At 41.7% G+C, this 12,023-nt stretch overlaps 1 protein-coding gene across 3 annotated transcripts in view; it reads left to right on the top strand.

Moving 5' to 3' along the window:
• Nucleotides 1-7,502, top strand: part of ASAP1 (ArfGAP with SH3 domain, ankyrin repeat and PH domain 1) — a 224,541-nt gene extending 217,039 nt beyond the window's left edge. For all 3 annotated transcript variants that reach the window (XM_073590339.1, XM_073590337.1, XM_073590338.1), the window contains 5 exons: nt 489-558; nt 1,676-1,734; nt 3,406-3,917; nt 4,813-4,935; nt 6,147-7,502. In XM_073590339.1, coding sequence (XP_073446440.1) covers nt 489-558; nt 1,676-1,734; nt 3,406-3,917; nt 4,813-4,935; nt 6,147-6,221 — 839 coding nt within the window. In that variant the 3' untranslated portion in view covers nt 6,222-7,502. The remainder of the gene's footprint in view (nt 1-488; nt 559-1,675; nt 1,735-3,405; nt 3,918-4,812; nt 4,936-6,146) is intronic.
• Nucleotides 7,503-12,023: the final 4,521 nt, after the last annotated feature.

The raw sequence follows: 12,023 nt of genomic DNA, 5'->3' as shown, positions 1-12,023 counted from the left end.
AAGGGGTTCCAGATTTTGAGTTTTACCCAAAAAGCCTCAAACCTGTAGAAAAATCATAAAAAAAAATAATTTCTAAAAATCTTTAATTTTAGAATTCCTTCTGGTTCAGCACAGGCACAAGGCTGTACAGAGCTTCTGACACAACCTGTCCGCTTCTGTCCTATAGACCTGAGATCTGCATTAACCATTCCTCCTCCTCCTCCTCTCTGCCGCGCTGTCCTTAGTATTCCTCTGCTGTGATGTTACCTTATGTTCCCCCTAGTGGACAATTTGTAAACTACATGCCCTGGTTTATATTTTTACGGGATCCATTATTTTTGCAATGTTCTGGGAAAGCTGCCGCCATCACTTCTTTATACGTTTTCTCTTCTGCTTCGCTTCCTACTAGCTGTTCCGCTCCAGTTCTTCTCAGATATTGATGCCGCCCCATTACGTGACTGATGTAACTCTGTTTTATCATATTCACTTCTCTGTGTTTCCCTCACCAGGTAATGACACGGGGCACAGCCCCGGAGAGAAAACCCTAAATAAGTTTGAAAGACTGACACACTCTGCCAGGTACGTGCCGAAACTTAATACATAAAATGCAGTTTTCGCAATGGCCACAAGAGGGCAGACCACAAACCAGCGTTTCCTGTTTTGAGCTCTTTAGCGGAAAGATTGCTTTGGGATGGGAAAAGAAGGTCACATTTGGATGACATTTTCTTCCAACTCCTTCCCGACTGCGCGGTTTTCCATTTTTGCACTTCCTTTTTTTTTTTTTTTTTTTCTTCCTCGAGCCATAACTTTTTTACTTTTCCGTCCGCATAGTCGTACGACGGCTTGTTTTGGGGGGTCGATCTGTAGTTTTGCATGGCATCATTCATTATACCCAATAAAGTACTAAAGAACGTGGAAAAAAAAAAATTCCAGAAGTGGTGAAAAAAAAAATTCAGAAATTTTTTTGTAGGATGTGTCTTAAAGGGCATGATCCCACGGCAACAATTTTTTTTTTTTTTTTTTTTTCTTTTACGAGTGCTTTTTTTTTTTTTTTTTTTTTTTTAGCAATTTTTTAGTTAATTTTGAAATGACACCATTTATTTTAATAGTTAAAAAAAAAAAAAATCCAGGTGAGATGGAATGAAAACCTTAATTCCACCATAGTTTTGTTTTTACGCCGCTCGTTTTGCAGTAAAAGTGACCCGGAAAAATGAGTCTCCAGGTCAGTACAATTACGGGGATACCAAATTTTGTATTTTTTTTTTTTTTTTTGTTCTTTTTTCTCCCAATATATATATTAAAAAAAAATGTAGAACTTGGTAAAAATCAGAGCTATTTTGACAGATTGGACTTTTACGGCTGTGGCGATACCCTATATGTTTATTATTTTTATTTTTTGGATTAGGAAAAATGTAATAATAGAAAGTTTAGTATATCTTTTATATTGTTTAAAACATTATTTTTTTAAAATATTTTTTCCTTGGTTTTAGTTCCCATAGGGGGACTTTAACCTGTGTATGGAGCCCCAGCTAACAGGCTTCATCGGAACACCAAAATGGCGTCCACGGGGTCCTTCAGTTGCCCATAGCAACCCATCCGCTTTCCTGCAATCTGTCGCGAAGATTTTTTATTTTTTTTTTCTAAATTTTATTTAAATTTTCTCCTTTTTTATTTTTTCATGTTCCCCTTCATTTAGCACCGGAGCGACAAAAACAACATTAGGGCCCCGAGTTTTGCCAAAACTACCTCAAAAAGGTAAGTCGTATCCCGCGTGAGTGGGTTGCAGTCTACGATCTGGTTGCTATGGCCGTTTAGGGACGGAGGGAGGTTGCGGGCTCAGACCTGAGGAACCTGAGACAGTCTGGTTGCTAAGGACATGGCACCCGACAACGCCGCCGATAACAAGGCAGCTAGGCCTCATCTCCATAGCAACTGGTCAGAGGCACAGTGCAGAGAGCGGAGTGGATCGACGCCAAACAGATCGATTTTCCAACAAATTTCCCCCCAAAATTTGGATTCTTTTTGTGGGAGTTAATTTATGGCCAATCGACCAAGATTTTACTGTGAAAGGGGCTACAAGAAACCCTTTCGGACGCTTCTCCTTGAGCCCTCCGCATACCCGTCCTGCCGTCCTTTGCTCCTTTACGGCCGCCTTCTCCCAGCCATTTCTGGGTCTTCTCTATTCTGGCGCCACCGCTGACTCACGTGACCGCATGAGGCCTAGTCCGCAGCGGAGCCAACCTGAAAGCGGCCGATGGGGAGAATCGCTCAACTCTACCGGCAGCAATGCGATCACATGGTTAGGAAAAGAGTCATCTTGTCCAGCAACAGCGCCCCCCTCTTGTCCATTGTTTGTCTGTGGTATTACAGCTCAGCCTCATTTACCCGATTAAGACCCAGGGCATGTAAACAGATGGTATGCGATCCTGGGGTATAAACCCTCCATTTGGCAATGGATGGGGAAGGCCGCCCTGCCGGCTGTCAGTGACCGGCACAGACCCTGAGGAGAAGGAAGAAGCGATGTCATCTGTCATTGTAATCAGGAACAGAGGCAGCAGGGACCGACCCAAATGAGCCCCCTGACCATGACTAACGCTGCTATAGGGGCTGCCTTCCCGTATCTGGGGTTCCTATGGGTGCAAAATGGAGGGTGAATGTCGTCCAAAAGCCTTTTATGTATAAAATATATACACACCCCTAGTCTATAATGTCTACAGTCCAAATATAACTCCTTAATGGCGCTGCCATGGTTTTGCTTTCTTGTTTTTTTCCGAGATAAATAACTGATTTGTTTTCCCTTTTGGCCGACATTGGTTTTAATTGTTTTTTTTTTTTTTTTCACTGCATTCATTTTACAGTAAATATCACCCGGTAACCTGATTCTTCAGGCCAGGGTGGTTTACGATGATAGCCGACTTTCATAGATTTTTTTATTTATTTTTTTAAGTTTAGTAACAGTATTGAAGTTTGTAAAAAAAAAAAAAAAAATTGGTTTGTGATTTTTTTTTTTTAAACTTTGTATTTTTATTTTTATATGGGGGGGGATGCCATTGAAACGGTTATTATCACATCAGCCTAGGACAATTTTTTTTTTTTACTTTTAAGACACAGTGTCTGCAGAATTGCTCTGTTTTTTTTAAAGGATGAAAACACTGGTTGTTAAGGGGTTAACTTGAGGATGAGCTGCAATACCACTTTCGCCCATTGAGCGAAAGAGGCGCTGTTTCCAGTAAAGAAGCATAATTTTTTTTATTCCAATACTAGATAACCCGGATTTCCTAGAACAAATTCCGGTGGGTGTAGAGCCCCTTTAGGCTGCTTGATGTTTTCTCTCGGTGTTTATAAGGTTATTACATGTTGGCTGTAGTCGTAGTGTAATGTCCCACCCCCCGCTCTCATCTACTTGTTTTCCAATCTCTTTCAAAGTGGCTCTTAGAAAAATAGACACCACTCACCATCTCTCTATGGACAAGTACAGCCCGCAGTCGGACATCTTCCTGAAGTCGCCGCAGCCAGGAGACTTGCCTCACAAGCCACAACTTGCCGATCTTCCTCCAAAGCCGCAACCTTCTGAATTCACGCAAAAGCCACACATGGGAGATCTACCACCAAAGCCTGGAGAGCTGCCTCCTAAACCTCAGCTAGGAGACCTGCCGCCCAAGCCGCAACTCGGAGATCTACCTCCCAAGCCGCAACTAAAGGATCTTCCACCCAAACCCAACCTGGCAGACCTGGTGCCAAAAGCGCCTGTAGCAGAGCCAGCCCCCAAACCTCAAACCCCGGAGGCAAACCAGAATTCTCAGCCTCCGGCCGAGGTGACTCATAACTCGCAGCCGGCCGACCATACACCTGTCCAGAAACAGGGCTCAGAAGCTTCAAGTGACGGTCCTCCACCTCTTCCAGAAACACCGGTGCCACTGCCTCGCAAAATCAACACAGTAAGTGTTACCCCCAATGGTGGGTGGTATGGCCTCCGTATAGGAGAACCTCCCATGTGTTACATGGTCACATAGGTTGAAAAAAAAGACCTAGGTCCATCAAGTTCAACCTTTCTCTACCAATTGTTTTTTTTTTCCTTAAAGGGGGTTTCCAGTTTTGCCTAAAATATGTTTAAACCATGAGGTCGTCTTTTTTTTTTTTTTAATATACTTTGATACATTTGCTTTTTTACCTTCAAGAGCCAATACCTTTTTTATTTTTTTGCAGGACAAATCAAAGTGGGGTGATGTGGTGGAAAAATAAATTGTACAATTCCTCCGTTGTATTTTGGGTTTTGTTTTTACATTTTTCTCTTGATGGACCTTTGTGGGGGTCTGGGGTGTGTTTTGCGCTCTGAGCTGAGTTGACATTTTTATTGGTAGTGTTTTTGTGGAACATACAACGTTTTGATTGTTTTGTATTGAATTTTTTTAGGGAGGTGCTGCAACTGACAAACAGCCATTTTAACTCTTTATGGTGTTTACCTTACAGATTAATTAATTTTAAATTTTGATCGGATTTTTACAGATGCAGCTATACCAAATTTTTTTTTTTTTTAAATCTTTAATTTTTTTTTTTACCTGGGGAAAAAGGATGGTGAATAAAACTTGTAGATTTTTTATAGTTTTAAAGACTTTTTTTTTAGCCATTTTGGGGAACTTGAACCAGCGACATTGTTTGGTCTAAATGCAGCAATTCTGTTGCAGCGTATCGTAAAAGTAACACAGCGTCAACCAGTCCAATTAAATGGCGCTGTCCTTGATTAACAGCAGCAATTGGAGGCAGCTCTGATCGCTGGTGTTACAGATGCCGGCTGTGTTTGAATTTTTTTTTTCTTTTTTTTTTTTTTTTAAGGGGAAAACCAAGCTGAAGAGAGCGAAGACAATATACGATTGCCAAGCGGACAATGATGATGAGCTGACATTCTCTGAGGGGGAGGTGATCATAGTGACAGGTGAAGAGGACCACGAGTGGTGGGTGAGTGTCCGTAACAGAAAGCCTTGTATTACCTGTGTGAGTTCAATGGTTAGGGACCTTATCCTACAAGTACAACCATTGCTGTCTTAATGCAGGTAATGGTTCACAGCAAGGGATTAGTGACACCATGCTGTGACTACTTGGTGTAAAGGTACTGTCACACTTAGCGATGCACCAGCGATATGACGCGGTCAGGATCGCTGGTGCATCGCTAAGTGGTCGCTAGTGAGCTGCCACACAGGCAGATCTCACCAGCGACATCGCTGGGGACGGGGGTCGCTACTTACCTGTCACACTAGGCGATCCTGCGTCCTCCCGCCCGGCTCCATGCGTCGCTCATCGTCACAGCAGGAAGCGCCGCAGGAAGCTGACGACGAGAAACAGTCCTGGATATTCTCTCGCGATCAGCGATAACCAGCGGGGGAGCCGGTCGGAGGTAAGTATCAGACATAGCGATATCGCTTAGTGTGACAGGCCCTTAAGGGCGAGACCCTGCTAAGACTACTGGATATAAGGGCGCAGTTAGATCGGACCGAGATCATAATGCAGTGCAAGAACTGGCTGGCGGCTTTCCTGACCCGAGCGTGACATGAAGCCCTCGAGATAGGAGAACAGTTCTCCAGTCCTTGCACTGCGTTCTAGTCTCAGTCCAATTTATACAGCTGTCTGACTGTTCCCTAATGGCAAGAAGCTGTTGGGTCTGCTGGTTTCAAGGGCGCGACCCCTACTGGTTTCAAGGGCGCGACCCCTACTGGGTTCAAGGGCGCGACCCCTGCAGGGTGCAAGGGCGGGACCCTGCTTTGCCTACTTGGTGTAAGGGCGAGATCCTGTGTGATTGTCGGAGGTACTTTTGGAACCATTGAGGTAAGGGCAAAATTCTGCTGCTGGGATTACTGGGTGAAAGGGAAAGGCACTGCTAGGACAAGTGGGGGGAAAGAAAGATGTTCTGCAGTGACTATTGCATGAAAGGGTAGGCATTGCTGTGCCTATCGTGAAATTTAAGGCCCTGTTATGACTACCCGATGACATTGCTGTAACTCTGTGCTAGAAGGGGATACCTAGCTGTGACTGATAGGGGATAGAGGCCCTGGTATAACTACTGGGGGAAGTGGTGGATAGACACTGGTGTATTTTATGGTGGAAGGAATTAAAAACTGATTTTTTTTTTTTTTTTAACTTTTTCTCTCCTTTTTGCATTTCTCCGGTTTTAGATCGGTCACATCGAAGGAAATCCAGAACGAAAAGGAGTCTTCCCTGTGTCTTTCGTCCACATCTTGTCAGAATAGAACGTGGATGTTTAAAGTGTTGGGGGTCCGGCAGCGTGCGGCACGGTGTCCCGGGATCGCCCCTGTGTCTGTATATAAGCTACTGTTACCGTCATCCAGTACTTCCATTCCGTGTATCGTAAATGTACTATGTTATCCTGCCTCCACCAGTATTACTATAGCCCGAGAATCGGCAGCCGCCGCCACCACCACCTCGCTTCTCTGGCTCTCCCCTGGTTATATCAGTACTGTCCTGCCAGAGCTGTCTTGTCCGTATAGATACACTATATAGATCTATCTAATATGCACTCGCTCCCTGATCACACGTCCGTCTTCAATTACATTATCACACACAGGACTTAAAGCGCGCAAGTCCGCTCCAGCCGCAAAAATCACCCCACGTATTTATTACGGATAGAGCAATTTCAGGATAGTTTTTGAAAAAAAAATGAAAAAGTCGAAGTATTTCTGTGCTTCATTCCTTTTTGTTTTTGGACTTTTCTTTTTTTTTTTTGCAACAAACATAACTGTTACTTTGCTGCAAGTAGTAAAGAAAAAAAAAAAAGAAGATATATTTCTATCTAAAGGCTTCTTTTATTAGAAGTGATATACATATATATATATAATATACATAAATATATATTAAAAATAAAACAAAACGACATTTCCGTTTCAATCCATACGACCGCGAAGCAATTGTTAGTCTGTTTACAGTATGCATGCGTTATCGAAACCACATAAAAGAAAAAAATATTAATAAAAGGTTAAAAAAAAAAACAAAACACAAAACTCCAGAATACTTGAAACCTGTAATAAAAAAAAAAAAAATACTTTGTTGTAGACCAAGTCGTTCTTTAGCTGTGAGGATCAAGGGGAATATTTTTCCAGTAGAAAGATCTATTTGAAATAGACAGTATTACGTTAAATAGATAAAAGAAAAAAAACACGGATCAAATCTTTGTGGCCGATGGGCCATATGGAAATAAATATGTATGCCTATGTATAATTTTTTTTTTTACATTTTGTTTTTTTATTATTTAAACTGTACCATAAATTATTCATAGATGAAAAGTGGAATGGACTTAAATGTATATTGTTAGCTGCATAGAAGCGAATCGAACCATAACACGGAGGTATTAAACGCAGGGTCTCTCTCGTCGCCGCGACTAAAGGTGACGGCACGACTCCCATCTTGGGCCGTTCGCAGGATCCTATGGCTCAGGCCCGATCATTGTGTTACGGACTGGATCTTGTTCATTGTGGTGATTGTTTAGATAGAGATAAAAAAAAAATTGTACATACTGTAGAAGTGTTTCCTTTTTATTGTCTTTTTTTTTTCCAATGTACCTAGAAAGAAAAATGTTTTGTTTTTTTTACCTTTTCTAATTTCCGTGCACTTCTAAGATATTTTTTTTTTAAATTTTATTACCATTTTTAGGGGTATTTTAATGGCACATATTTTCTGCATATACAATTGTTTTATTTATACTGGGTTTTTTTTTGTTTTTTTTTTTTTCCCTGGCCAAAATATTCAAGCAGATTTAATGTAACAATTTGTGGGGGGGTAAAGAAATAAATAAATTTGGCCGCCGAATTGCCAATAGTGATGATCAAGTCTATCAAACTTTGCATGGAGAGAGGGAAAAATAAAAAAATAAAAACTTATTTTTCAAGTATTTCAGCAATACCCTCCGAGCCACCGCGTCATGGAAAGGACCCACCTGAAGGAAATGAGACTTAGTAGGACCTTAGCTTCTCCTCTCCATCTGTGGGGGAGTTTACCTTTCTGAGTAATTTAAGAACATGGTACAGTAATACCGTTTTTAACGCAAAGTCTCAAGCCCATTTTTATTAATCATTCCATATTTTAAATTAATAAAAATGTTTAAAGTGATAAAAAGTTTAAAAAAAAAAAAAAATTGTGTTTGTTTTCATGCTTTAAAATAAAGAAAAAAAATTTCATAAGCTTGTAAGGAACAAAAAAAATAAAATATAAATACCTGGCAAATAATGAAAGATATTACTAAAAGTCAGGCTTTCTTCCTAAAATACAAAAAATAAAAATATAATTTGGAAATGAGCTTGAAAGGCGAAAGAAAAAAAAAGAAAAAAAAATCCACAAAGTTTTGTTTGCTACTTGTTTTCAGTGGAAGTTTTTGAAATATAAATCAGTTTGGAAACTGTTATGAGACGCCGCAAAATATGGGGGAAAGTTGTTTGGCACAAAGGGACTCATAGCCTGACCTACAAAATAAGAAGAAAAGTAAAAAAAAAAAAAAAAAATAATGTAGGATTTTCGGGAAGAGGTGTAACTTATAAATCATGGACGCCAAATCTAAATCTGGAACATCTACCATGCTTTAGACACAGAGTTGAGCAAAAGAGTCACAGGACTTTAGTCCAGAGGTCCATCTTTAGTCAGTGGCCACTGAGCTAGAATCCTGTGAACCTTCTACATGGAAGCGTCCCTGACACCTGTTCTGATTAATAGGCCCATCGTGCCACAACGTAATGCAGTGAGACACACCGGCAGCAAGTAAGAGCTCGGCAGAACTCTGGTCTGGCAGCCGCAGACTTGGCCAGTGGACCAGGATAGGATTCTTTTTCTTAACTCTAGTTCTACAGGTGCTTCTCACAAAATTAGAATATCATCAAAAAGTTAATTTTTTTTTTTAAACTCATATTCTATAGAGTCATTACACACAGTGATCTATTTCACGTGTTTATTTCTGTTATTGTTGATGATTATGGCTTACAGCCAATGACAACCCAAAAGTCATTATCTCAGTAAATTAGAATGATTAACAAAAAACATCTGCAAAGGCTTCCTAAGTGTTTAAAAAGGTCCCTTAGTCTGTTTCAGTAGGCTACAATCATGGGGAAGACTGCTGACTTGACAGATGTCCAGAAGGCAGTCATTGACACTCCATAAGGAGGGGAAGCCACAAAAGGTCATTGCTAAAGAAGCCAGCTGTTCACAGAGTGCTGTATCCAAGAATATCAATGGAAAGTTGAGTGGAAGGAAAAAGTGCAGTAGAAAAAGGTGCACAAGCAACCGGGATAACCGCAGCCTTGAAAGGATTCAAAAATTTGGGGGAGATTCACAAGGAGTGGACTGCTGCTGGAGTCATTGCTTCAAGAGCCACCACACACAGACGTATCCAGGACATGGGCTACAAGTGTCACATTACTTGTGTCAGACAACTCATGACCAATAGACAATGCCAGAAGTGTCTTACCTGGGCCAAGGAGAAAAAGAACTGGACTGTTGCTCAGTGGTCCAAGGTGTTGTTTTCAGATGAAATTTTGCATTACATTTGGAAATCAAGGTCCCAGAGTCTGGAGGAAGAGTGGAGAGGCCACAATCCAAGCTGCTTGAGGTCTGGTGTGAAGTTTCCACAATCAGTGATGGTTTGGGGAGCCATGTCATCTGCTGGTGTAGGTCCACTGTGTTTTATCAAGACCAAAGTCAGTGCAGCCATCTACCAGGAAATTTTAGAGCACTTCATGCTTCCCTCTGCCGACAAGGTTTTTTGGAGATGGAAACTTCAATCTCCAGCAGGACTTGGCCCCTGTCCACACTGCCAAAAGTACCAATACCTGGTGTACACACAATAGTATCACTGTGCTTGATTGGCAGCAAACTTGCCTGACCTTAACCCCATAGAGAATCTATGGAGTATTGTCAAGAGGAAGACGAGAGACACCAGACCCAACAATGCAGACGAGCTGAAGGCTGCTATCAAAGCAACCTGGGCTTCCATAACCCCTCAGCAGTGCCACAGGCTGATCGCCTCCATGCCACGCTGCATTGATGCAGTAATTGATGACAAAGGAGCCCCGACCAAGTACTGAGTGCATTTACTGAACATACATTTCAGTAGGCCAACATTTCAGATTTTAAATCATTTTTCTAGCTGGTGTTATAAAGGATTCTAATTTACTGAGATAATGACTTTTGGATTTTCATTGGCTGTAAGCCATAATCATCATTAACAGAAATAAACACGTGAAATAGATTACTGTGTGTGTAATGACTCTATAGAATATAGGAGATTCACTTTTTGTATTGAAGATCAGAAATAAATTAACTTTTTGATGATATTCTAATTTTGGGATAAGCTCCTGTGTATACTGCTTAAAATATAAAGGGAACACTTAAGTAACACAATGTAGCTCAAAGTCAATCACACATCTGTGAAATCAACCTGTCCAGTTAGGAAGCAACAATGATTGTGAATCAGTTTCTCCTACTGTTGTGTAAATGAAACAGACAATAGGTAGAAAAGATAGGCAAGTAGCAACACAACCCCTATAAAGGAGGGGTTCTGCAGAGGGTGACCACAGACCATTTCTGTGTTCTTATCCTTTTTGGCTATTGTTTTGCTCACTTTGACATTTTGTTATTGCTTTCACCCCTAGCAAAAAGGGTAGCTGTGTGTCAGCACAGTGTACAGAGCATGAAGCAGATACCAGAAGACAGACCAGTATACCAGGAAATGTGGAGGAGGCTGGAGGGCAACAACACAGCAGTATGACCACTACCTCAACCTTTGTGCAAGGAGGAGCAGTGCCAGAGCCCTGCACAAGGACCTCCAGCTGGCCTCTAACATCCATGTGTCTGCTGAAACTGTCAGAAATGTATTCCATGAGGCCTGATATCCACCAGTGGGTGTTGTATTTACAGCCCAACATCATGCAGGTCGATTGGCATTTGCCAGAGAAAAACAAGCTTGGCTGATTCTAAATTTTCCTGTCACGGATGAGAGCAGGTTCACCAGTGGGTCAGGTACCTTGGCTGCCATTAACTACTGAGATGAGGTCCTCAGACCCATTGTGAAACCATATGCAGGTGCAGCGGGCCCTGGGTTCTCACCAATGCCACGTTGCACCACAGAATGTCCAGAAGTTTGGCAGATGCTGTAATCCAGGTCTTCTCACCACCAACACCAGGTGTTGTATGGAGGTCATACAGGCACCTAATAATAATCTTTATTTTTATATAGCGCTAACATTCCACAGCACTTTACAGTTTGCACAAATTATCATCACTGTCCCCGATGGGGCTCACAATCTATATTCCCTATCAGTATGTCTTTGAAATGTGGGCGGAAACCCATGCAAACATGGGGAGAACATACAAACTCCTTGCAGATGTTGTCCTTGGTGGGATTCGATCCCAGGACTCCAGCGCTGCAAGGCTGCAGTGCTATCCATTGAGCCACCCTGCTGCCTGTCACCTGGAGGCCACACACACTACTGAGCATCATTTGATTTTTCCACTTTGATTTTGAGTATCATTCCAGATCCAGACCTCCATGGGATATTAATTTGGATTTACATTGATCATTTTTGTTCAGTGCATTCCACTATGCAATGAATGAAGATTTGCAACTGGAATATTTCATTCAGTGATATCTAGGATGTGGTATTTTAGTATTCCCAGTTTTGTGGGTTTTTTTTAGCAGTGTATATAATATTGGCATCTTGTGTGGCCCTTTACACCACTTGTGCTCCTGGATTTGTCATCCTCTTGCTGTCACCGTCCACCAAATATGTTTTACCAAGAGGCTTCATACAACCCATTCTTCAACTCCAAGAAAAGGAGGCAATGATACAGTTCAACCTAAACCAAGTGCATCTCATTCCGACCTAGAACCACATCAGTCCAGATTACAGGCTGTGTGTGGCACTGCAGTTCTGCCCCGTTCAGTTATAGGGGGGGGGTGTGTTTTTTTTTTTCTAATCCTAGACAAACACTTTAAGGTAGGCTCAAGGTTTGGGAGGATAGTCTGTGCGTAGTATTTCAAGCATCCCTCAACA

This window comes from Dendrobates tinctorius, unplaced genomic scaffold (genome assembly GCF_039654945.1).
Source record: "Dendrobates tinctorius isolate UK_male_01 unplaced genomic scaffold, ASM3965494v1 ptg000116l, whole genome shotgun sequence".
Classification (NCBI taxonomy): Eukaryota; Metazoa; Chordata; class Amphibia; order Anura; family Dendrobatidae; genus Dendrobates; species Dendrobates tinctorius.
The sequence above is the reverse complement of the archived record's forward strand: the minus strand, read 5'-3'. Positions and strand labels throughout refer to the sequence as shown.